We start from the raw sequence: 27,779 nt of genomic DNA, 5'->3' as shown, positions 1-27,779 counted from the left end.
ATTCAGTTTTTAAGCCTGTGGGCAGGCCATCAGAGGCCGTGGCTCCACCCTTACCCACCTGATCTGCCCTCACCCCATTTAAGGAACCAGCTCCCTGGCTGTCTGCCCCCACCGCTGCCCCCACTCAGGTAATAAGCAAGGGCACCTGTTTCTTGTTCTCACACCCTCAGGCTGCAGCACGTGTCCCAATAAAGCCTTGCCTGAACTCCTCCTTGGCCTCAGTATCTGCTGATGAGAGTCCAAGAACCCTAGTCGGCAACAAAGTCACCATGGGCCAATTTTTAAGTTGCAAATGGATAGAAAAACCAGGTGGAGGTGATGTTGGGGACGCTAACTGAGAAGGTCTCAGGAAGGGGGAAGGGTCCCATCAACACTGTCAAGTACTGCAGAAAACAGACAAGTAAACAAACCACACAACATGTTAATACAAGAACGCGGCTTCTTACACAGACGCATGGGTGAACTAGGATTATTCACAGCCGCATGGTGGACTTCTGTTTCTCCTGAGAGGCCATGTTTCCCACTCGCGCTCTCCTGCATCGCCCTCCCTCTCCTCCCTTCTTCCCTGGAGTGTAATTCTCCTCCACATATCAAATCAGTGTTTTGGGCCTCGCCTCCCACTCCTCGCCCTTCCCCTTGTTTCCATGGAGACCTCCACTTGATTAACCCATCTGAGAGAGAAGGGCGTGGCTGGCGGGAAGGCGAATCCGCCGGGGCCGCGGCTGGGGGAGCCGGAGCGGAGCGAGGGCGCGCGGAGCGGGGCGGGGAAGAGAAGCAGGAGCAGCCGCGAGCTGGCGGCCCCCGCAGCCTCGGCCGCCGCGCCCCGCGCCGCCTCTGCGCCCGCCGGACCGCGTGGCCCGCACCCGGCACCCGGCGCGTGAAACTCGCCAAGCGTGGGAGCGCGGCTGGGGTCGGGGTCGTGTCAGGGCGGGCGCAGGGGCGCCGCGCACCCGCAGTCTCCTCCGCTGAGGGGGTCATCACGCTTTGGCGTCCAGGTCTCTGGTTTTTCTTCCTTTCCCCAGTCTTATAGCCGTTCTTAACCCCCTAGTCCTTTCCTTTAAACTCTGCTCTTTTCTCCATTGGTCAAAAGTTGGCTCCTTGGGGCAGCTGCCCTCTTTCTCCATGCCCGGAGCAAACGCTGACTCTCAGGTAAATTTGAGCGGAGATTTGGAGTTGAAGATCAGGCAGCCGGGGGCAATCTTTCCACTTTGGCATTGTTTTTTTTTTTTTCTCTCTCCTCCCCCCACCCCCACCAGGTGTCTCGAAACCATCTTTCTTTCTTTCTTTTTCGTTTCTTTCTTTCTTTTTTGAATTGAAGTATAGTTGATTTACAGTGTTGTGTTTCTGGTGTAAAAGCATAGTAATTCAGTTATACATATTTATTCCTTTTCATATTCTCTTTCACTATAGGTTATTACAAGTTATTGAATATAGTTTCCTTCACTTTGGCATTCTCATTATCGCACATAAACCTTCGAAATTCTACTTGAAAGCTTAGATGGGGGGGGGCGGAATTAATACCACTACCCTGCAAATGGAACACGTACATCAGATGGCTGAGAAAAAGGAACAAGGTTAAAACTTTGCTGTTTTGTGGAGGAGTCTATGAACTGAATGATTGGGTATTTCTTTTTTACTGGGTTGCCTTTTATCTGAGGCAAACGCTCCTTAATAAGAACTACAGAGGAGTTTGTTGGAAGAAACCTGCTTTAGAGTGGGCTTTAGAGAGCTTTAAAATTGATCCTGGGGCGTGTTTACTATTAAAAAGATATTTTTCAGTTTTAGAAATAAGCATTTTTTAAAAAATACAGGTTTTGCTTTTTTTTTTTTTTAATATATATATCTTAAATTGAATGTGAAAGTTCTTTACACCCCAGGGATTCAAGGCTCCTGGGAAAACTTACACAAGCTTTTTGGATCAATGTATTTTAAAAACAAATTAAGTTGAAAGGAATATTGAATGTTTTTCCCATTTAAATTTCAATTTTATCTACCGTATTTGAAATATTTTTCATAACGATGGTATAATTTTAAAATATGAGGAATTACTTCCAACGAAGTAGCAGCGTGTAGGTGTTCTAAATTTTCATCAGTTAAGGTTAAATAGTTTCACACAATGCAGTGTAATTATGTGTAATTGCCTGATAATTCATTTTATTTCTAACACCTTTGTATTTAATTATGGCAGCTCCTAGAAGCAAGTTGTTTGGCTGTTTGTTATTTGTTGAAAAGTACTGATGTTTCCAGCTTTATTAGGTGGACAATATTATGGAGTACCTACTTATTAATGCCTTAACGTTCAGTTGGATGAGCAGGGCAAAATGAAAAGACATGACATTAAAGTGAAACACGCACTACTGAAAGAATGTCCAACAGTTTAGTTTTGAAGCTAAAAATGTACACCCTTAATTGAGCTTACCATACTTTACTTTCCAGATGGAGAAATCAATTACTCTACTGCTCTGGATACAATATGTCGTTAAGGTAGGACATTTTTTGAATGTAGCCTTTTTGGAATAATTAATGGGCAAGATGTTATTGCATTGAGTCCATCCATTTTGGAACATAAGGGACATGTTGAAGAGAAGTAACCTAAATATTAGGTTTAGTAGATTTAGTAAGAATTTTCTTTGCTAATTGGTGCATGAAGACATGCATATTGGTGGCACCTGTTTTCCCTGCTTGCATCTGTTTTCACTGCTTACAAATTGCATTGGGGATAATTAGCGGAGGGAGAGAGATCAGAATTCGGTAAAAGACATGGTATAGTGAGGCATTTTAAGGTTGTTTTTCATAGGAATAATGTATGTATCATTCTCTTGAGAGCTGAAGTCTTTGTCATCTAGGGAACAGAAAGATTCTCTTATAATGTGGTCTATTTTGCCTCAATTGCTAACATTTGTTTACCTACAAATGAAGCAAGATTTTAAAATAACTCAGAGTCAAACATTTTGCACTCAAACTTAACTTCATTCTAAGCATTTTGTCAATGTCTGAAAAATAATTCATTTTTGTATCCATTATCAAAGGTATGCAATTTGACATGCTTGGAGGGTGTGCTGCAACTTTAAGTTTCTTCCTCCTCCCTCAGCCCAGCATCATGGTATTTCCTAGTTTGAGGAACATGCATCTTAAATTTCTCTGCTTATTTTACTTACCTTTCTTATTTCCAAAATTATGCTTGCAAATAAAGTATCCAATGGATATTATTTAATTCATGTGTAGAAATCGATATTGCTGAAAAATTTTTCGATTATAATGTGTATTTTAGGTTTCATTTTTGTAAACTTGCTTATAAAATAATAACCAAGAATGCATTTTAATTTTTTACAGTTACTTTTCTTTCCCATTTCAGATCTCAAAAAGTTTCCATTGTATACCAATGAATAAACAAACAACAACCCTTTTTATTGAATGGGATGAATTTCCTAAGGGAGGAAGTCCTGAATTTTATTTTTTAAAATACCAACTTGTTAATAACTTTGCTCAAAAAGTAAGGCATCCTTTTTTTTTAGCTCCGATAAACACTGAGCATAGTGTAAATTTGTTGTAACTAAATGCCACATCTTTATAGTTATTGAAATTTCTTTAATATAGTATATAAAATGTTAGCATTTTATGAAATATTTTCAATAACTAGTTGATCAAAATAATACTTGACTTTTTCATCAGAATGATTATGTACTACACAGAGAATAACTATTTAAAAAGTAATGTTTTATGTAAAAATTGATAATTTATGTATGTTTGCCTTCCATATTGGAAAAACTGCTTATGAAGGAGATGGGCAGAAGTCAAACTTCTAATTATAATACATCTGACACAGAGTTAACAAACATTTCTTAAGCAGATGAATCTCATTATTTACAGACTGTCAAAAGGATTCTCGCAGACCCACGAAAGCTTCCAGAATCAATAATAACACTAGAAGAAAATGAAGACTACCACATCATTATACAGTCCATAAGATACGGACAGATTTTAAGTGAAAAGTCATTCCAAACCCGTAAGTAATATGTATGTGTTGTTCAGCTATATTGTCTAATTATAAAAAGGAAATTTTTTTATTACCAAATAATTTGAATTTTACAGTGATTAACAGGTATGTAATGGTTGTCAAAAATCACATTGCGATAGTAGTAGTTTTGAAATTATAATTTAAATTTCAAAATTTAAAGTAAATTATAAACTCAGGTAAGAATAAGATTTTCAGTTTTGCCATTTAATGTGTGCTAATATGACTGGATACGTATAGTGGAGATGTCACATATAATCCAGATTATTCTTAAAAATACTATAACATGGATTGTAATCTAGTTCATTCATTCTAAGTAGAGCACAAGAAATTCCTATAAAGTCTAGGAAAGATTTTATAGTTAATGTTTTCCCATCATGGTGATTCTTTTGTAATTCAGTATCCTTTGTTTCACTCAGTTTTATTTGAAACTGTACTAATTATTGTCCCTGATCTTTTAGGTGGAGTATCAACGAGAGATATTAAAACAGTAGCAACAAGTACAAGTGTGTCTTTTAACTGGAGCGCACTATCTTCCAATGACATTTTAGTGTCACTATCTCTTAATAATTCTTCACAAATTATGCAAAATAATACAGTGTTTTATGAGTGGGATAATTTGAAACCTGCCACCTTATATGTTTTTACATTTGAGTTTAAACAGTTCGGTTTGGATTTTATAAATACATTTCAGAGACTGGATGTTGAAATTGAAACGGGTATGTAGATATTTGGTTTATTAATTTATGTATTTATTATGTATTTTGTAGTTAACTTGACAGTTGTATTGTTCTTTTAAAAAGTGATTCAGCCAAGTATTAACCACTGTAAACTACCAGTAAATGAATTAGCATGGTCCTCTTTTATAACTATGTTATTCTGACATTTGAATAATTTATTGAACAAGCTGGACTTAGCAGGGTAAAGGTAAGAACTAACTTTATTTTCCTTCCATCACTTCTTTTAAACTGAACCAAGTGCATTCTCTTTGCTTTAACTCTGCCAATGATTCAAATAGATTCCAAAGCTTTTTGGCGGCTTCAAAGTATCAACGAACAGTCTCCTTTTCATATATTAAAAGATCATTAATATCTAATATAAGAATATAAATCTTTCATTAGCACGTCCAGAATGCATTGGACCCTCGTATATAATAAAAGGTGAAGAGTATAGCTCAGCAGACAGAGAACTGACTGCTAACTCCTCCAGGCTTGTATTATTTTTTGGAAACATAGCAACAAAGTTGGAATTTAAAGATACCCTAGTCCAGAGTGGTTGGTTTATGGTGTGTCAGTGGATTACATCACTAAAAAGAGACTTCTTTTAGGAAACTGAGTCAAGTAAATCTATCTTTACTGAAGGAAAAAAATATATATAAATATATAAATCTTTCATCCTATTTAAAGCTTCTCCATTACTCATCCCTGACCCCAGATTGGAATACTGCAAGGAGGAGGTGAATGTGTTCAATTTTTTTGTGTCTTCTTTCCAGTTCCTTCCCCTACATGGTAGGAAAAGACCCAAGAAGAGGACAGAACCGTAGATGGCTAGTGAGGGCAGTGCACTTTCTGTGAGGAGCTAGGAGTTCCATTTTAATACCCTCTATAGGAATAATCAATGAACAACAATATTTGTAAATATTTCTGTAATAAAAGGCAGGTAATGAAATGCGTAATCCCCATTCTTCTTCTTCCCTTGTGAAAGAACAAGGCAATAGTTGAAAATATCCTCACATCTTCTTAACATGTTGGGCTGGGCAGTGTTGAGGCTTCAGCATAAGCTGAAGTTCCGTCTCTACCCTGAGAAGGCTGCTGTTTTCCTGTCTGGTGTGCAGCCTTGGAGGAAAAGGCTAAGCAGTCATTACAGATTTTTCTGAAAGGTGAACCCATTTAAAGTCGAGTGGCAGAAAGCAGAATTCTTAGCAAGCATGATGTCTAGCTCTCTAAAATAAAAAAGAAACTTGAAATATACTTAAAAATTTCTCCACCAGTTCAAGAGTAAGGGAAAGGAAGGGAACCTAAAGTAATTTAGAGAGGAAAGCATCTGTGGTTTTGTGTTAAGTTATAATTAGACAATAATTCTGCATAATTAATTCTTATAGCTACTTTAAAACTATTTTAATTGGTAGTAATTCATTCACTACTTGAATAATAACAGCTGTAGAACTTTTATGGGCTTGGGAGAAATATAGGGAAATTGAGCAATTAATATGAGGTTTTTCACAGTTAACTTCTGTAGATGTTAAGAAATGCAATTATGGAATGCTATGTTGCTGAATTCATCTTTAACAAAGCATTTTTGTTTTGCTAGGTTCATGTTCATACAGATGGGTAGCGTTAAAAAATAATTGTTACAGAATTAGCAAAGAGACTAAGCCGTGGAATATAGCCCAGCAACGTTGTAAGTTATCCCTAAGTTCTGCACACCTTGTGGATATAAAAAATGAAGAGGAAAAAGAATTTATATTTTTACAGCTGAGGTCAAAGAATCAAATAATAATATGGACTGGCCTTAATGATTTGAAGGTCAGTAAATGTAAAACAAACATGTATCATGATAACACTTTTATTTATGTTCATTTTATTCATTTATTCCTTCTTTCCTTCATTCGTTTAATATTTATTGAATATTTCTTAGAAACCAGATACTGTTTCTCTTTCTATTTTTCCAATCTCTCTCTTTTTTTTTTAATAGAAGTTATAGATTCACAGCAAAATTGAGGAAAAGGTACAGAAATTACCTGTATACCCGTGCCTCTAGGCATGGACAGCCTCCCCCGTTATCAACAACCCCTCCCAGAGTGATAATTTGTTACAACCCAGGAACCTACATTGACACATCATAATCACCCAAAGCTACATTTTATGTTATAGTTCACTCTTGGTGTTGTATATTCCATGGGTTTGGACAAATATATAATAATAAGTATCTACCATATTGGTATGGTACAGAGTATTTTCACTGCCTGTAAAAATCCTCTGTTCTCTGCTTATTGATTTCTTCCCCACGCCCATCAATCTCATTTGTAGGCATTTATTTCTTTATCTAATTTTGCTTTCCCAGGTCTTTCCCAGGCCCCTCTTAAATTCATTTGAGTGATCTTATCCATTTCTTCCCTTAATTTAACACCTAAACCAATTACTCTCAAATGTTTGTCTAGCCCACTTTTGTCTTAGGAGTTCCAGACACCTAATTTTCCTCTACTTACCCGTTTTGGAATTTTCCACAGACACTTTAACATCAGTGAAACTGACTTTTCATCTCCTTTCATCAAACCTGCTCCACTTGCTCTGTTTCTCACCTCTGAACAGTACAATAACATGAACCTGAAAACATGGAAGTCTTCTCCACTTTCTTTCACTGCACACATCCAGTTCATTTTTACTGAAAGATACAGAAAGATCTGAAGATTTTATTTCATACTGGTGGAGAAAAATGTCACACACTTCTTACTTCAACATTCTTAACACTGTGGAATAGCTCATGAAATCTCATTTTGGTCAGCATTTTGTAGGAAAACTTGAGACCTAACACAATTATTTCTGTCTAGTCTGTGTTTTCTTCTTTTCACTTTTATTTCCTGCCACTCAAAGATATATCTGTTCTCCATGAGATGTTCTGATCTCTAGTGACCCAAGGCAAATTCGGTCTGATGCCAATTTTCCTTTGGATCTTTGCATAAGCTTGGGAGAAACTGCTGACAGTTTTTAATTGTATCTTCATCATTCTCCTATGGAGTTTCCTTTATCTTTTACTAGGCAGTGAATGAAATTCTAATGAACATTCCTCAAACCACAGTTCATCTCAGAAGCCCCCCTCCCAGCAGGCCAGTCTCTTTCCAAGCAGGCCAGGCCATGTAGTTGTTTCCTGCTGTTAGCATGGTGGTTATAAACTGTTTAAACCAGAGGCCTCTCTTGCAATAGTTACTGTTACTGGTTTCTGTTACAAGGTTAGGTCGTATGGTCATGATAGCCAAAGTGAGGCTCTCGAGGCATCTTTGTGGTTGCTGTGAATTTTTCTAAGTTGTCTAAAGATGTAGTCTCGGCATTAAGATAATTAAAAATTGGGTGGTGAATGAAACATCAAAGTAAGTATTAAAAAGACTTCCTTTGTAATAATAGCTGAGTCTTATAATGTCTCTAAGTGCTAAGCACAATTCTGTGTGATTTCCTTGTATGACATAAGAGGCAATGAGGGGGGGCATGTGAACTTGCATCAGAGTGTACTTTTCACCACGGTACTCTACAGCCTCTGCATTAAGCTGGTGTCTTGCAGTTGACATCAGAGTTACCTACTGGGTCATTATCCTTGTGGTAGATTGAGAAAGTAAACCCTTTAAGTAAACCCATGCTGAGTAAGGGTGAGTTTGTTCCTGGACTTTCAGGATAAAGACTATGTCTTATTCATCATTGCATTCCTAGCTTCCAGTTGGGACCTGGTACTCAATAGGAACTTGATGAATGAAAGATGAAGTCTTCATATTCTGCTTTGGGAGGATTACATAGGTAACTCTCACTGAGTTCTCACAACAACCTTAGGAGGTAGGCAGTATCATTATTCTCACTTCATAGACGAGGAAAAGTGGAACTCAGAAAGATCTCGGGTCTCAGAGCTAAACAATGGTGGTGCCAGGTCAACCCAATCACTTGAACATTCCTGCCTCTGTACCTCTGTTTATTTTCTAAGTGGCAGTACAACATAGGCAATAAAGCAGACTCTTTGATGAAACAATATTCCTCCATTCTATTTAGTGGAATTGGAATGGATCGTTTTAAAATCTCTTTAGAATATCTGGAGGGAACAGGTCTCTTTAGTCCATGTCCATGCAACTAGTTTGGCGCTGTGCTTGCTGCTGGGAATGGTGTGATAACCACAGCACATACACAGTCTCTGTTTTCACAGAGTTCATTGTCCCTGTAAGAATTATTCATTTCTGAGGAGCTGCTATGTGCCTGGGATTTTGCATACATTCTCTCTAAACCTGTTGACAACCATGCAAAGTAATCATGATTATCTTCATTGCACAGGTGAAAACACTTTGTTTTTAAGAGGATAGCTATTGTCCAAGAGTAGATAGTGGCAGAAATATTGATTAGAATCCAGGTGCATCTTTGTTGAAGCTTATACTTTTCCTACCCCTTTCAAGGAGAGTAGCCACATGACTCTCTAGAGATAGATTCATTACTTGTAAGAGTTGACATTGGTGATACTCATCTTAGTAGAAAGGTAACTTCTGATGCATAGGACTTATTTGATGTCTTGAAACAAAATAACCACGTAATAATGGGTCTGTTCCCTGGCACTGTATTGAGCCATGTGATCCTCACAACAACTTAAGATGTAGGTTCTATTATTATATCCATGTTATAGATGAGAAAATAGAGGCTTAGTGTGAAATTCAGCAATTCTCCTGATGACAGGGCTATTGAGTGAATCAAAATGAACTCTGTCTCCAGCCTAGGATCTTTATCGTGAAGGTATCTACATAAAAATGTGAAACTTACTGATGATTTACCAATCTTAGAAAATTTTATAATATAGGAGTGAATAATGAAAATCTTCAAATACATGTATTTGAAGATATGACACTTTTCCTTTATATTGGTTTAATTTGTACACTTTATTACAGAAAGAAGGTCATCTCACGTGGACAGATGGATCATCTTTTGGCCTTAGGGAAAACGAAATTTTTTCTTTTCCACTGCTACCCAAGAATGAAACAGATTGCTACATTTTACAGCAAAATGCAACTGGATCAAACTATTTCTTTACAAGATTTTTCTGTTATGTTCCTCTGCCATATATTTGTGAATATGAATGTAATTATTTTATTAGTATTCTTATATTCTTGCATCTCACTCTTTTATTATTTTAAAGATAGACTTACAATTTCTAATCAAAAATAATTTTTTTTTATTTTTTAGCACCTTCTCTGCCGGGAAACCTCTTGTTCTATATAAAGGACGTTGGAACAACTGAAGTTGTATTTAGTTGGAATAATTTGAGTGGTTGGAATAATTTGAATAAGTGGCTGAAACTGGAGTATAAAATTATCATTAAATATTACTTAAGTTATACAAAAGAACAACATTTCGAAAGTGTGCCCCCAAATACTACAGAAAGAGCAATTACCCAGCTGTCTCCTGGCCATGTTTACAGATTTTTATTCTTTGCAATAAGTGAATCAGGGGCAAAAACTACTTTAAGTCCAACATTCATTGTCGAAACACGTAAGCACAAGACATCTGAAAGTATAATTTTTCAAATGCTGAATGTCATCATTAGCACATTATTCCTGAAGGTCTGCTGTTGTCTCATAACCCTCTGGGCACACCTGTATCTTTAACCACTTTAAATTACAGTGAATCTGTTTATGTGTTTGGCTTTCTTGTTAACCTATACATGCATCAGAGCAGAAATCATATCTTATTTGTATTACAGTACCAGCTAGACTGGTGTCCGGTTCACAGTAAATTTAGGGAAACTGAATTTTGATACGTGCTAACAGCAGGAGAGAAACAGACATGCACCCCGGACTTTAAGGGACTTAACAGTGGAGAGAATGAGTAAAGCATAGAATTAAATGCAAACAAAACTGTATAGCAAAATATAGTTACCTAAATTCCCAATCACTGGTACATTTAATAAATGCTTTCTGGGATTCAGAGGGTGGATAACGGGAAGATTCGTGGAAAGGAGAAGATTAGATTCGGACTTGAAGGACGAAAAGCATGTTGTGAGCAAAAATGGAAGTACGAATTTGTAGGAAAAGAATAATGCAGATTGAAGAAGATTTTCTCAGGCATGAGGGTTAAAATCAGTTTGAGTGGTCGGTGGTGTCAGATTTGAGCATGCGAGGGGTCTCTGTCCCAGATGGTTGGACTTGACCTTAGAAGCAAAGGAAATCCATGAAGGCTATAGTTTCTAAGACTTGCTTTACCTTTTACAAACACTTTTAATGCACTATTTCATTTCTCTTTATCTCAACACGGGAGTAGCTATACTGAGAAATGAGAAAAACTGAGCTTCAGAAAGGTTAAATAAACTGACTAGACTAACATGCTTTGTTAAGCTACTCAGGAACCCAGATGGTTTTATTTTAACTCTTGAGCTTGAGCTTTTGCTTCTAAAGAAAGAATCAAGAAGAATGTGTGCATGTCTGTGTATTGGGAGGGTAGGGAACGGATATGGGTTTGAGACTATGTGCAAGGTGCTGTTTTAAGAAAATTAATCTGGAGGGATTAACTAAGAAAACCACTGGCACTGGATGAAATGGTTGGGAGTTGGAACATATTTTTGTAAGAGGATGAATGCCAGCATTCCGGTGATGTTAGGAATGAAGAATAAATGATACGAAGTCCCTGCCCTCTGGTCTGATGAGACTAAAGTTAAAGACCTATATGATAGGTGCTCACTGGATGCATTTTGGTGGTGCTCCTAATAATGATTGAACAGTGTTGTGTGTCAAACACCTTGCCAAGTGCTTTACAGTCTTCGTCTCATTTAATCTTCATAATTAGACTATAATTCCCATTTTACATTAAAAGAAAAAAAAAAACACCCTGAAGCTCAGAGAGTAATGTACCCAGGGAGTTGGAGATATAATTAGGAAGGGCCAGGGTTTAAATCCAGTTTTCCTTTTCTCTCCAAACTAGAGTATCATGGAAGTACTGAGCGGTGAGATTACTCAGCCAAACCGTATCACTAATATGATGTATTTCTCTGGTTTATTTTTAATCTATTTTTCTACTAGGTCCATTATCAGCCCAAAATGTCACAGTCACTCATGTGACCCCAACAGAAATATTTTTACACTGGGCTGCTCCAGAGCCCATGTCTCTTCATCACTATCTTGTGAGCATTTTGGATGTTGAGAACAATAAATCAGAGGAAGTATTTGTTGAAAAACTCAACACATCAGCCGCAATTGGAAATCTCACATCTTTCCGTCATTACCTGCTACATCTGTTCAGTGTAGCCGAAAGAGGAACTTTGAGCTGCTCTGAGAAACCTATTTCAGCTGTTACAGGTAAGCGTGGGCACATTTTGCCTTTGGATCAAAAAATAAAAACTGCATATTTTGAAACACTCTTTTGCTGGAATTATGTTGATCCTTCGTGAGTACAAATACAGTGAACGTTTGTCTGGATGTGAAGTCACAATTCTAAGCATGGATTCTAAATACTAAATTCATTTAGACGTACATGAACTCTTTAAACATCTGCGTTGTTCCTACCAGCGTTCCTAGAAGGCATGTTTTGTATGTGCCTTTGCTGGAAGATAAATTATCCGAAAATAGGAAGATGAATTCACCCAGTTCTCGTTAATAGCACTAGATTCAATAGATAGGTCTGAACGTTTAATCGTTTTTTTTTTTTTTTTTTTTTTTGGGTCATTCTTTATTTTCTCACGCAGTGTTATGAGTTGACCTCTAGGGGGCAGTGTCATCCCAGGACTTCTGGCAAATGCGTTTCCAACCTCCACTCACCTTCGCGTGGCAGTTTTTGAATCCTTGTCTAGAATATAATCATTAGTCTGTCTTTTAATTGAGCATCCTGTGTACCCCCTTAAGTATAAGTCAGTCTTTTTGGAAAAGAGAACCCTACTTATGAAACTGTAACAAGCACGTTTGGCAGTATATCCCTGTGTGTGTGATGTGTGTATTATGCGTGTGTATAGAACATGCCTGTTTCCAAAGTTCTTCGATTGAAATTTCACCAGCTAAAATTTAAACACACTAGAACTGAGGGAGGAGGAATGGAAAACGCGCACATGCACAGCCATAGATTAATTAACCTCCTCTCATACTCACTGGGAATTCTTGGGATTCTTTGAAAATAATAATGGTCATGAATTGCAAGATAAATAATGAACTATATTATTTCATGCTTCCCGAAAGCAAATGCTTAAGATACATGCATTGAGTGTTGCAAATCCTAATGAGAAGTAAATCCTAATGAAAAGTTCTTTTCCAGTTGGATACTAGAGAGCAGATGTTTTCTCTTCCCTGAGCTCAGACCAAGCGTCTGTCAAATGGTAAATGCTTGACTGAGTTCCTTACACTTTAAGAAGATGCTTTCATTTTTAACTGACAGGCAGAGTTACTAGGATTTCTCACAGATTCATTAATTTTGAAGTCACGTTAAAATCTCCCACTATATGTACCTATAAATAAGGGGCAGGAGAAGGGTACCTGTGAGTATGCACATTTAATTGCACTGTTTGCTATGTATCTTGACCATAAGCTGACGCAGCCATGCATGTCTAGGATTCAGTATTCCCATGCCCTTTTACTTTCCTGAGGTTGAGGCAATATTTTTTTTTCCATTCATCAGTCATTCAATAGGTTTTTTTTTTTTTTTTTTTAAGTGTCAGGAACTGAAACAGGTACTAGAAATGCGAAGATGAATAAGACTAGTATCTGCCTTCAGAGGGCTTACATATTAATGCACGGAGACAAATTTTTTAAAATGATGCTAGATTATAATTCCTATTATAGGGTTTATCTTCTGTATACTATGGGATCATAGAGCAGGATCAGTTAACCCAGACTCAGGGTACAGGGATAGTCATGAAAATCTTTCTGGAGGAGTAATACACTGAGTCACAAAGGAAGAGTCAAAAATAATCAGGTGGGAATGGGGAGGTGAAGGATGTGACAAGTGGCGCAAACAGCATGTGTGTAGACAGGACCAAAGAAGAGGCATCTAGCCGTATCTGGGAAAGCCAGTGAAGGCTTTTTGAAGACACTAACAATTGAACATTAGGAAGTTACAAGTAGATTAGCATGGCTAGATTGCTGGGGGGTGGGGGTGGGGCGTGTACTGAGAGTCTAGAAAATGTGCACTAGTCACAGAGGGTGAAGGGTATATTTACTGAGTATATTTTCATTAAAATTTAACTTTTATGTTAATAGAGCTTTTGAAAATGTGGGGAAAATAATGGACTTTCTCCCATAAAAATGCACAGGAGGGTACAGAAAATTATTTAAGTAATTGTAGAGTTAGACTCATGGTTTTGTAGGTATATAAGAAAAAATATCTGAAGTTGTTTAAACTTGGACTCTTGTAGATAGTTTTTCTAATTGAGTTATTCTGGAATTTTCTGATAATTCTACATACTTAATCAATTTCAACACCTAAAGTCAGGCCAGCTCCAATTTTGTGAGATTGAGGCATGGAATGAACAGACTATAGGTCTGGTACAGAATATTTTCCTGAGAAATTAAAATGTAGTGTTTAATTGGATAAGGAAGTGAACTTCAGAATAGGATAAAAATCAACTTACAGGTTCCAAAAACAAAGTAATTATGAAAATCGTAGAGAATTCTTTAAAGATTATTTAAAGTAAAACTATTGAACAGTTTAAAATTGCATAGTTATTCTTATAAAGATGAACTAAAGATTGATCATTGTGCCTGAGAACTATCGTAAGTTTACGGAGAGCATATATCCCAAGACAGTGAGACTAGGAGGAAGGTATAGTAGTAAAAATCACAAGGCTTGATATTCAAATAAATTGTGCAAGGAGATAAGCCAAAGTATTTCCTTTGGTTATTACAATAGAGTATCAAGAAAATTCTCCAATACTTGCATAGTAATAACAAGACATATTTTTCTCTAAAGTTGAGTCCTTTACAAGACATGGTGATGTAAGGGTTCATCAAATTTACTTTAAAAATTAATTAATATTGCTTTGAGGTTTTTTTCAATAAATGTGTGTATCTATTTCTCTGTTTCTTCCAAGGTATTCATCCACCTCTGAAAGTTTATGCTAAACTTGAAGATGTGAGAGAGGACAGTATAATTCTTCAGTGGGAACCCCCACAAGACAGCCATGAGGTCTACATTCAAATCAAAGCCATATCAGATATAAGAGAAGTCAGGAAGCTTTTTGTAAAGGATGCTACTAGATTCAAGGTTGATAATTTAATCCCTGGAATGACATATGACATTGGAATGGCGACAGTGATGAATGGGAACTTGAGTGAGCTGGTAACTATTCAACAAACTCTAAGTAAGAATCAAATACTTTTCACTCTTAACATACATTTGCTGATTTGGGGTTATTGTAAAATAGTTTCTGATAGACCCTTTTGGTAGCAGGTTTTATCTTTTTAAGTAGATTGCTGGTGTGCCTCAGGCTCTGGATCAATTTGCACCCCTTGTATCCTGAAACTACTTTATACTTGTAAATAGTCAGCATTGGTTGTGATGAGGACTTAATTCTAAAGCCATACTACCTAGGTTTGGATCTGGGTTCAACTATTTGAGTTATCCTGGGCAGTGTACTCAACCTGTTTATTCCCGTTTCCAAATCTGTAAAGTGGGAGAAAATAATGTGTGTCATGAATTGTCCTGAGAATAACTGGTTTAATAAATGTAAGGACTTAGAACAGTACCTGACATATAGCTATCTAAGTGTTTATAATTTTTATTGTATCAACAAAGGCATGCTGTAGCACATTGGAAGGAAATATTGACAGTGTATAAAAGATTTAAGGCCAAACCAATGAGAAAATTCCATTTTATTTCTCAAATAAAATTAATTCACTAAGTAATTATTGAAAATTTAATAAGGAGGAAGAAAGAAAAGGGAAATGAAAAGTGAATAATATTTATAAATTGTGATAAACATTAAGAGGGAAAATGGCAAAGTGATGCGGTACAGTGTCTCCACTGAAATAAAAAACTAAGCAGTATGTGCAATCAGTCATACATCTTGGTAAAAGGTTACTGCTAGTCACAAGGCACAGGTATCTCAGTTAATGTTTTTTGTGCTCTGTTGAATGAAAGAAAAACACACAATGTAAGAGCTGTGAGTTGAGTTTTATTCAGTATCTTACTGAGAACTTAGCCCAAAAGACATCCTTTCGGAGAGCTCTGAGGGACTGCTCTGAAGAGGTCGGGGAAGAGTTATTATATAATAGGAGGGTTACAATTATTTAATTTTGGCTAAGGGGTATGTGCAATTAAGCGTACATCTCGGTAGAAGATTACTGCTAGTCACGAGGTACAGGTGTTTCAGTTAATGACTTGTGTGCTATTCTAAGTGTGGGGAGATGCAAGCATATGGGGGCATAAAAATTTTTCCTGAAATGTAACTGTTTAAGGGACTGCTTTGCCTGTTTTCCCAAAGCACAGGGTGCTTCATCTTGTTCTTCGTACTGAGTTCCTTCCCTGGTGTATTTTGGGTCTGCAACTTTGGTGGCTAATGACTTAATCCTTATAAAACTGTATGGCAAGTGACATTCCTGGTTTTACAAGAGTGATTGAAGAGGGACGGAGGTTTCAGCTGTTGGTGGGCTGTAATAGAAGGAGTAACATTTGAATGGAGGCTTAAACGGTAAGGAGCCAGAGCAGATCACAACGGAGGAAGGGTACTTGAGGCATGAACAGTTAGCACAAAGGGAAAAGCTTGGTGTATCAAAGAACAAAAAGGCCAGAATGTGTGGTGTCTGAGGAAGAGAGGAGAGTAGTAAGAAATGATATTGGAGAAGTATTCAGGGGTCAGATCACATGGAGCTTGTAGGCTATGCTTTTGAGTCTGTTCTGAGGACAATGGGAAAACCCACTGAGGGTTTTATGCGGGAGAATGACAATGTGACCTGTGTGTCAAAAATTTCTCCCCTGATATGTGCCAAGAATGGTTTGTGTAGGGGTAAAAGAAAGGAAGTAGGGAAACTGGGTAAGAGTGTTGGAGAATCTAGGCAAAAGATTATGGTGGACAAGATGGGGAAGTGCAGATGGAGTGCAGTAGACACATTTTATTTTATAAAAGCAGGGAGTCCAAGGTTTGATGATGAAGGCTTGTGATGAGTCATGGAGGGGAGAAATTTAGGTCTTGACTTAACCAATTTGGGTGGATAGTGGTGACTCTGAGGAAGGCAAGATCGTTGGACCTCACAGGCCTTTTGGCTAACAGTAAGGGCAGCCTGGTGGGAAAAAAAAATCAATTGGTCCAAAAAATTACACATTAGCAGTGTCCACTCTCAACCAGCATCAGATTTTCCTGTTTTATCTTCCAAAGATTAAACCTAAATTCATGCATGGTCCTTCCGTACTTAATTATCTTTACATAGGTTTTCTCAGAAATTTATCTTAGGAAATAGTTATGAAAAATAAAACTAAGAAAGAGATATTGCTAAAAATGAACATTTCATGTCTATTAAACAACCCAACAACAATTTATAGTCAGAAGTACTAAAGCAAAATGCATTATTGGGAAACAAATTGGGGTCTTAGAGCTATCAGTTATTACCAGTATGAGGTTAGATTTTCCCCACATTGTCTTGGGGCCTAGGTTGTTGCTCCATAAGAGTTAGATCACTGAATACATTTTTATTTTTTATTTTCATGGACGTACTAGGGATCGAACCCAGAACCTCATGCATGCCAAGCATGCAAATACATTTTAAAATTCATTTTCAGCTCTAAAGTCCTATTCTCCTTTGACCCTAGGGAACTTAGCATGTTTAACCCATCTACCATCTAAAACAAAATTTCGCCTTCCTTTCTAGATAGTGAGCTCTTTTGAAATCTTACTCAGTTCTCTGTTTCAGATGTACTCATAGTTCGTGACTCTGTTTAATTCAGGTACTTATTTGTAAAACTGCTATCCAACATGGATTAACATATATAAATCCTAAGAAGAGTAAGAGAATTTTAGGGTTTGAAATTAGAACAGAAATCTTCTTGCCAGTGCCTCACAGAGTAGACAGTTCCCTGATCGTTCTGTTTTGACAGTTCCCCGTCATTTTCCTCTGTCATGCCTGTTCTCCAGAGGCTCACAGAGCAAATCTACTCCCTAATTCCTGTGAAAGGCCATCGCATGTTTGGAAACACCGATGAGGCGCTCTTGGTGTCTACATTTTCTTTCCTTCTGGTGAATGTTCTCTAGTTCCTTCAAGTACCACACTATTTCTTATAATCACGTTGGTCTTTCTGTTCAGTTCTTAAACTTTATAGTCACCTTTGGCATCACCTGGTTATTTATCATTCATCGTTTTTACTTGTGTCAAGATGATCAAGCAAATACTAACCTATCCCAAGGTGCATAGGTAGAAATGAATTCTTTCCACGTATCCATTCAGCAGATACGTGTTGGTAACTATTATTAACAGTGTCCTGTTTCTCTTTCTTCCATATACTTTGAGGCAGTCAAGCGTAGAGGCAGATTTACTTTTTAATGAACTTGTCCATGTTACAGACATGTAGGAAAATATTTACGCATTCATTTATTTTCCTTCCCCCTTTGAAACTTCTCTGTTTCTCTATGTTATTCTGAAAACAACTAACAAAACTTGATGTCCAGTCAGTTATAATGGTGCCCTGAGCCATAAGATGTGCCCTTTGGGGGGAAGGTAGTGCTTGTGACGACAGACCTCAGAACCAGATTACCTGGGTTAGAATTCCAGCTCCACAATGATCAGTTTATGTCCTTTGGAAAGTCCTTCAACCTTTTTGGTCCTCAGTTTCCTTCTCTCTAGAATGAGCATGATAACTTATCTACTTTATGAAGTTAGTATAACTTAAGGGCTGAGGCACCAAGCAAGCCCTGTGAGAGTCTTTGTTGTTGTTAGAATTTCACTTCTCTGCAGGAGTGGAGTAATGGCTTTGAGGAGCTCTGGCCATCCTTAGTGGGAAGTAAAGCTGTTTTAGCTGTTTATGTGGTCTCTCTCTATCAGGGGAATTACCGACTCCCAAGTTTTCTTGAGGGAAGGAGAGCTGTAGGAGAGCTGGTGCTGGAGTTTTTTTCCTCTCCGTGTAGAAGAATACATTTTAAGATTGACAGGGCATCCCTGAGACCTCCTTCTACCTTACCTATAATAAAAGCCTTTGAATTTTGGCTCAGTTCAGTTTATCACATATTGAAAAATCCTCATACAGCTCTCAGGGCTGCCACTTCTTTTGAAAAAGCTCTTGCAGGAAACTATAAGGAGAGGGGTCATGGTCACAGAGGTGGAGACCCACTGGACTCCACCAGAATGCGGCAGTACTTTTTATTTTTTTTAAATGAAATCTTCTCCCACTTGCATTTCCAGAGGTTCAGGGCATAGTTTTGAAGACAAGGAATAACTTTGTCCTATTCTACACTTTTCCAGCCTTGATTCCCTCTGCTTTAACACGTCATGCATTCACACCATTGACTACGTTTCCCTGGACGAGTGGAAGTGATGTCAAACCTCACATTTACCCACTGGAGGGAATGCCACCAACTGCACACTTTTGGAACCTAGAGTAAACTACGCCTATTTAAAGCATTGTCTCTCCCTAGAAGGTGTTTTTAGCACCCAGTAGACTGGCCATTTATTTTCAATCCCCAGATCTTTAATTTCTGCTCAAAGTCCACTTAGAAGCTTTCACAGATCATTGTCCACAGACTCAGATGGATTGAATACTTGTGGGATACATGCTAGCCTTGGAAAAGCCAGACTTACTGTAGGAGCTTTGCATCTTGAAGAAGGCTGTAAGGAATTTAAAGAGGAAACCCACAAAAGTTAGTGATGACAGAAAAAGTAAAGTTAATATAACTGGAAGGAGAAAAACATGGTATAAGTGCCTTGAAACCTAGTATACCATATGGAATGTGTTATGGTTAGGATACTGAACATTTCCTCATAACCACCGAGAACAGAAAAGGAGAGAAAGTTATATATTACAGCTGAATGAATTGATGGAGATAGTGCACAGATTTTATGTTCTATATTGGTAATTATAGATGTGTGTTGAAATCCCTTTTAGGCAGTACTGGCGTTGTGTAAAATGACAGAATCACATTATCAAATATTTAACAGTGATTTAGAACAAGTTGCATTGTAGCAAACCAGATCACACACAGACACACACACACACACACACACAAACCTGAAAAGGAAAGGCCATCTAATTATTCTCTGGAGGGGAAAAAAAAACCTTTTTCATGTTGTGTATTTTAAAAAAGACATCTATTTGGAAGAAAGAGAGACCTAAGTATATAATGGATGATAACTGAATAATCCAAAACTATCAAAAAAGAATCAAAATTAAAATTGACCTGAGGGAAAAATGACATGAAGAGAAACTATCTAAAATTTCAAATCTGCTGTAAATAGCAGAATAGAGGATTGTGGTACAGTAAAGCTCTTTAGTAGAGGTCAGGGGGAGAGTATAAAATGTAAATGAATCCTTCTACCAAACTGTTGCCAGAACTGTGTTCCTAAAAAGGAAATGAAAAGTCTGCTCAAAATCCCTGTGCCGAAGCGATAAAGCCTGACCTCCATGGCTTGGCATGCAAAGCCTCACAGCCTCAGAGGTGGCCCTGTCATGCCTGGTCCCTGATCCAAGGACACACCCTATGCTTGAACCACCCTGAGTGCCTGCCATGTGCCTGGAACTGTTCTGAGCACTTTATGCATAAATACAATCTTTCATTTAATTGTCTCAGTAACCCTACTGCAAAGTAGCTACTAGTGTCCTTCCCATTTTAGGGAGGAAAAAAAAAATCAAGGCACAGAGTGACTAAATAACTTGCCAAAGACTAGTAACTAGAAACTAGATGCCAAATACTGGTGGCTAGTAATCTACCCTCTAGTAAAGAGCTGGAGGAAGGTGATATTCCCAGAACGTGTGATGGTGCCCTTTTTGGTTTCCATACCTTGCTGATGCTTTTCTCTTGGTCTGGAATTCCCTCCTGCTTACCTCTCCCCACCACACACGCTTTTTCTGGTAAACTTGTACTGTCTTATAATGACTCAGATAAAAGATCGTCGCCGACTCTGGAAAGCCTTCCCCAGTTATCTCTGCTATTCTCAACGGCCTTTGGTTCAAGTCACCAGCTCAGCTCTAACCTTTTGGGACTCTACTTAGTGATCTGCGCATGTCTTCTCTGAGATTGGGGAAACTCTTTGAAAGCAGGAATCTGGCCTTATTTACTTTATTTGAGCATTCTTCCTAGTATGTAGGTTTTCAAAAGTATTTTTTTAATAAATAGAAAAAAGGTAAAGCGATGCAAAATCTCAGATTTTTATGTTTTTTTTTCAGACTATTAATGAGAATCAAAAAATGAAAGTTAATTAGGTACTTCCAGTATGCATGTACCTATGGTCTGTCATAATGTTCTCCAATGCAGACCTAGTAAATATGTTTGATGAATAGGCATTTAATATTTTTACAAATTCTAGAACATGCTAGGCATACCATAGACAAGTATGCTTAAAGTTTTAAGAAAACACTAATTATGTCTCCTTTTATCTTTCAGAGCCCAAACCAGTTCAAATTGTTATCCCTTATGAAAGTCATAGTACCTCCATAATCTTATTTGTTCAAATGCCTGATGTTGGAGTGTTTGATGGCATATGTATTACAATTGAAGGAGGGCCAAATGTAACCAGGCTTCTAAAACACGACAGTAAAATAACTGTTGACAATTTAACCCCAGGCACAGAATATAATTTCTTTGTTTCCACCATCAGCGGGACTAAATTAAGTAATATGTATCATGTGCCTACAGTAAAAACATGTAAGTATTTTAGGACTTGCCTAAGCGTCTTTTTGAATTTGATTTTGTGTGCCGTTTCAGATGAATAGTCGGCATTCACTTTGATGCAGTCGTTTTCAAAGATCCTTTAAAACAATGGCAAAAACCTCACTAGAGAGCCTGCTCTTTAATTGCCCAGTTATATGGATAGAGCTGAACTTGTTAGAATTGAGAAGTCCTGAATTTTTTCTTAGGTATCTATTAATGAAAAATCATATTTGCATATTAATCAGAACTTTCAATTAACTTTATCCAAGAGTGAGGAATTTGAGTAATTTTAGGCAGATTATAAGAACTAGATTTTGGGCCTTCGGGCCTTGGGGCCTTGATTGTGTCTCTCAGAGCACATAATCTACGTGTGTGTTTGCTCTTCCCATGATGCCATTTCTCAGAAAAAAGACCTGGTGCGTAATTTTCTTTACCTCTTTGAATATTTTAAATTGATAGCTATAATATTTGTCCATTTCAATATTTGCATTTTGAGTCATACTGATTTTGATTTTAAGTCACTCAAAAATTCTACAAATACTAATTTCGAACATTTTGGATACTTGAAATTTATCTAAAGTGTCCATCCAGTTGATGTAGAAATGAATGGCAAAGAGTAATAAGTGCCATAGAAAAATCACATGGAATCTTAAAAACATTCTATTTCTGACCATAACATGTCTAGGTTCTTCATGATTTGCTTTTCCTGTCTGTAAGTCTTCACATATATAATCGTACCACTATACGAAATCTTCCTCCAAGATGTAATCCTTCCATTACTGTTGAAACTCAGTTTTTCCATAAAATAATCTCAAACTGATATCACAAAGCATGTTATTCCAGGAGCATTTTGACATATTTATAATCAGCTTGGTATATGTTTATATTTTATTTTTGTTTATAATGTTTAAAATACTTTTATTACGTATATTCTGCCCCTCTTGTTATAAATCATTGTGGGCATCATTCTATTTGGTAGTTCTTGTCTTTAAAACTAATTAATGCTTGATCATCTAAATATATCAATACAATGATACCAATCAGCAGAAATGCCAATATATAAGGTAATAGTTAAAGGCTGACTTTTTTTTTTTTTTTTTCAGTTTTTCTGTAATAATTATCTTCCTCTGTGCTGGATGGGATCTTTCCACTGGGAAAATAAACACTAAAACTCACCAGATGAAATTTGTTTTCAGCTTCACCAATATTTGGTACAGAGGGATTCTTTTACTTTGTCTAGAATTCATATTTCTCTCTGTTCTTTATAGCTTATGCTAAATAGTTCCAGGAAGCTTTAATTTCTTTTTCCTCCATTGAATATTGTCCATTTGCTCCTGTGAATTTGCTCTTACGTAGTTTTTGCTGTAACATCAGAGTTAGCTGCATGTAATGGTATTTACCATGACTCTGAGTATTGCAATTGATTATCATATTTCCTAAGCTGTTGTAGGTGTAAACAACTGTTTTTAATGAGAATAGAGACATAGTTCATTAATAAACTTCACTGTTCGTTTTTACATTGTGATTTTTATTACCTTTGAAGGGATACATTAAAAGAAAAACCCAGTTAGAAAACATCCAAGAATTTAAGTGTGGTGTGTGTTTTGGGTAGGTCTGGAAGCACCGTCAAATATCCATGAAGGCAAAGTTACAGATTCTTCCATAGAAATTCTCTGGAATCGAGCTGATGGGAATTTTCAGCATTATGAAATCACATGCATAAACTGTGCTGCTGCTTTCATGGTATGTTATTAGGGCTCTCGGAAGAATTAAACTTTAATACTAAGGCGAATATTACTGCATTCTTATGTCAGATAGTAGTGAAACCAAATAACCCCCAACTTTTTTTTTTTTTTTTTTGCTCATGCTTGATTGTGGTGCATTTCTTAGATCAACACTTGGTCATTTATTTTTTTGGATAGGTCCAGAAGGTATTTCAAGAAGCAGCAACATTCTCTAACCTGGATCCTGCCACAATGTATACCTTCTCAATTCACACTGAAAAACAAGGTTTTCAAGACAGTACTCCCCACATAAAGGAAATACAGACAGGTACAGGTTGTGTAAGCACTTTGAGTATTATTCAGTGTTGAAACGTTTATTGTTTGGATTTTCAGTTTTCTAAATATTTTTTTGTTAATATCAGAAGGATTCCATTAATATGCTTTGGTTTTATATGCTGCTTTCTTTTTTAAAAGAATTATTTATTTATTGAGGCACCATTGATTTATAACATTATATAAGTTTCAGTGTTCAAATATTCATTCAGTTTTTGGGGGGGAGATTTAGTAGTTTATTCTTCCCAGGTTTTCTTTGTGAGCAGGCAGTATCGCCTCTTGTGTCTTTTTCTGTTTCCCCTTATACAGATTAGCAAAACCTCTTGTGTGTGTATTTTCAGACAGTAGAGTTACTAACTGTTCTGGGTTCTGGCCAGATTGTCCATTTGTGATCTAATTTTTCCATTGTTCAGTTGAACAGACAATGAAGTGTCACTTCCCCAGTGGTAGCAACTTACTCCCAATGGCAGATGTTGATTTATTCCATGGTCGTCATATGAAATAAAGGATGATAGGGAAAGCGTATGCAGAGTGCATACGTTTTCAAATCTAGGTGAAGTAAAATTGTCAACTATTCTACTAAAATAACTATTTTAGTTATTCTTGGCACCAATGGCATGGGAACATTGATTTATGTATTTAGACATTGGTCATGTCTGGTATTCTTTTACTGTAATAACAAAAAATGGAATTGAGAGAGAATATCTTGACAGTTTTGTTCCTTTCTTATATGTGGATGAATTTTAAAGGGGAAACAAAAAATATATTTTACACTATTTAACTTTTTTCCTCAGAAGAGAGGTCTTTCATATTTATATTGCAATTAAATTTCCTGCTGACTAACCTTTTTACTATTTGGTATTTAATTAGGGTGTATCCTAAAAATCATTAAATATCTCTGAGGTTGGTGGTTATAGGAGACCAAGATATCACCTCTTTCTACATTTTAGGGTCCAGGGAAATAATTGAGTATAACCCTACTGGGGTATATATTGGCTCTGTTTCAAAGTTTAAAGTGATTCTTTTTGTTTTTTCCTCTCTTTTGACTTTTAACTTCTCATATCAACCAGAAAGAATAAAAGGAATGTCTTGGTTACCCTCCGAGTTTGCAGAAAGTCAAACAAATCCTGAGACTGTTTCAGGGCTGTTTTAAAACAGGTGATTTGTGTGATAGAAAATGTTACTTTCTGTGTGTATTTTAAATGATGTAGCCCCAAGTGCCATTGAATTCATGAACCATAGTAGAAACTCAAACGCAGTAACTGTTAACTGGCCTTTAGCCAGAAGTCATCTGGATGGATACATTATTTCAATATCCAGCAACAGCTTCCTGAAAGAAGAAATCCTGCCTTCCACAAAAAGGTATGAGAATACTGAAAAGAAATGATGTCAAGTTACATGGAACACAAAGATTAACATTTTATATGTGTTTTTAGAAAGCTATGTTAGTGGTTTAATGTAAAGAGAAATTAGAAAACTTTGCGAGACAGTTTTTGGACTGCAATGTGATTAGAGTAACTAAATCTAACATACAGTACCATACCATTTATGCAAATAGATAGTAATGAATTAATTTAGGATAGTGTCATGCTTGTATTTCTGATCTACACACTTTTTTGACTTAAATTTCTCCATGTAAGAAGTTCTGATTTCGAAATAGCTGTTCATGTTTAAGCATAGCAAATTGTTTCCATAATAGACAATAAAACCCCAAAACTTATAGATAAAATTCTTTCTGCAGGTAGTGTGAGAAGATGGTGTTTTCCAAATGTTCCTGAGCTAAAAATTTTAATATGTGACTTTTCTTTAATGTGTAGGACATTTACCTTTAACAACCTTTCTCCGGGGACTGACTTTTTAATTAGCGTTATAACTACCAAGGGACTAAAGAGAAGCCAGCCTACTGTCCTCGTGGTTAGCACTTGTAAGTTCATTTTGTATTTAATTAACTTTTCATGGGTAAAACTAAGGGAAATAGTTGGGTTTAAAGGCAATATCCAATTAATAATGGATTCATGAGGAAGTGGTTTCTGACATGCTTAAAGAGACGGAGCACTTCATTTCCATGCAGAATGCCTGAGTTATAGTCCTTTCTCTATCATTTATTAGTTAGGTGACCTTGGGCAAAACCATAAAGTTCTCACTTAAAAAGTGAGAATAATTATTCCTCCCCAGGTGTAAAGTCTTGTTACTAAAATCACATGCAAAGCTCTTTGTGAAAGTGCAAAGTACTCTAAAACCCTAAGGTATTGTCATCATGAAATACTCAATATTTTTCTAATATTTTGACTATATCTATTAACATTTTATGAAAAACAAAACTTTGGAGTATGAAAAAAATAGATGGCACTGTCTTTTCAATTGCATTACTTGGGTTCAGTTTGCCTCTTCTGGCCTCGTCAGCATCCCTTACATGTACGCCTGCCCTGAGCACATGCAGACATTCCAGAGAGTCCTGTCACTACCGGGTCACAGTCACAACGTGCACTCAAGTACCAGTGCCCTGTCAGCGTGAGAGGAGGAGTAATCTCAGGATTTGCAGGGTGGAGGAGGAGAAAGCACTGAAAAATGCAGCCACAGTCAAATCAATTCCTGGAAAATAAACTAAAACTTTGAGCACTTATACACCCGCCTGGTGCTATGTGCTTAAGGTATCATGTTGAATCTCCCTGGGTTACTTAAAATGTAGGTTAAGTCTCAGAGGTGTTCATAACTCATTACTGAAGGTGAGATTTAACCCAGGTATTTAACTCTAAAGCTGATAAGACACTCTGCTGCCGCTTATAAAGATCATTCGAAGAAACATTGGCAAGAGATGAGAAATGACCTCATTTTTTAAATGATAGTTCATTGTTTTGTATCAGTGAAAGCATCTCAGATGGCTGCTTAGATTTGGGGGTGTTATTATAATTGTCCCCACTGTCATTACTGTTGTCATCATCATCACACTGAGTGCTTGTTTTTCAGTCAGGCACTGTGCTAAGCATTTTTTATGCTTTATGTCACTTCATTCTCAATGACAACCTTTATTCTGTCCATCATAATGAGATGCATTTTTTAACAAATGAGGAAACTGAAGCTTTGACAATTTCAGTAGCTTGTACAAGATGACAGAGATGAACCCATATTTCCCTGACAACAAATTCTGTCATTGTAACCACTCTGCTTTAATGAAAGGCCACTACGTTATAGGAAGGACTGGCTCTACTAGTTCTTGTCTCTGTGACTTTGTACAAATTATTGTTCTATTTGGACCTCAAGCTTATTTCTATCTGGGTTTAATAATGCTGTCTATATTTTGAAAGGTTATTGTTTTGACTGTTTTCCAAATGTGACTTTTTCTCCACCCATCCCACTTTACAATCTGACTTTTGTTGTCTGCCACGTATTAATAATTTTTGGTCTTTTTGTACCTCTTTTTCTTTGCAAGCCACCTCAAATTTATTTGGAAGTAGATGGAATATTAATAAATATATAAGAGAAAGCTAAAATATATTCTGGGAATATGTGGGAATAATAAATGAATTCCAGTTGGAAGCAAATATACATCACAGAAAAATAGAATAAAAAGGATTGTGGATCAGTGACACAGGTTTAAATCTACAACTGGGTTGAATCGAATAAACTTAATATATAAATAAGGACAAAAATATCTCATGCAAAATTTGAATTTTAGAAATATTCCAATAAAATTTTAATATTACATTTCTTCCAACTAAGGAAAGCAATGTAACATTTCAATTTGAAATATAAATTAGAATTAGATACGTGCTACTGATTTGAAAAATAAATTTCTAGAAACTTCTCAGATAAAATGTTTAAAGGGAAAAGGAGTTTGGGAATTTAAGGAAAAGCGTAGATATATCTCTTAAGATATATCTAGCATAAGATTGTAAGTTAAAATTTTACTTGTAACTTCACACTGAATTCTGCTATGAGAAAAATAAATATGAAAATTCATACTTTCTATAATTTTACTGTGGAAAAAGGCTTTCTAGAACATTCTTCCCCCCCTCCATTGTAGAGATGAGGAGACTGAGATGCAGGGTAAATAGCTTGCACAGGACCACACAGAGCTAAAACTGACTAGAAAAACCTACGTGTCCCTTCTCTTCCACAGTATGACCATCAAGGTTACAGTCCAGTATAGATAAATGTGATGATAGAAATGTTTTGGTTTTTTTTCCAGCAATATCATTCCC

The 27,779-nt window shown here is 36.7% G+C and overlaps 1 protein-coding gene across 2 annotated transcripts; it reads left to right on the top strand.

Annotated features, from left to right (window-relative positions):
• The first annotated feature begins 712 nt into the window (after positions 1–712).
• LOC116667758 lies at positions 713–23,430 on the top strand. Of its 2 annotated transcripts, none has more exons than XM_032493703.1 (12): positions 713–1,149; positions 2,437–2,484; positions 3,356–3,493; positions 3,871–4,006; positions 4,477–4,734; positions 6,326–6,540; positions 9,645–9,834; positions 9,940–10,245; positions 11,769–12,044; positions 14,762–15,031; positions 21,254–21,514; positions 22,624–22,793. In XM_032493703.1, the coding sequence occupies exons 1-12, from the start codon at positions 1,123–1,125 to the stop codon at positions 22,632–22,634; spliced, it is 2,136 nt and encodes a 711-aa protein (XP_032349594.1). In that variant the 5' UTR covers positions 713–1,122; the 3' UTR covers positions 22,635–22,793. The 2 variants fall into 2 exon arrangements, with proteins under 2 accessions (XP_032349594.1, XP_032349593.1); XM_032493702.1 differs by lacking the exon at positions 22,624–22,793 and adding an exon at positions 23,133–23,430 and having other exon boundaries at positions 715–1,149.
• The last annotated feature ends 4,349 nt before the right edge of the window (positions 23,431–27,779 follow it).

The sequence above is a fragment of the Camelus ferus genome, chromosome 12 (assembly GCF_009834535.1).
Source record: "Camelus ferus isolate YT-003-E chromosome 12, BCGSAC_Cfer_1.0, whole genome shotgun sequence".
Taxonomy (NCBI): Eukaryota; Metazoa; Chordata; class Mammalia; order Artiodactyla; family Camelidae; genus Camelus; species Camelus ferus.
This window is presented reverse-complemented; position numbering and strand designations above follow the sequence as displayed.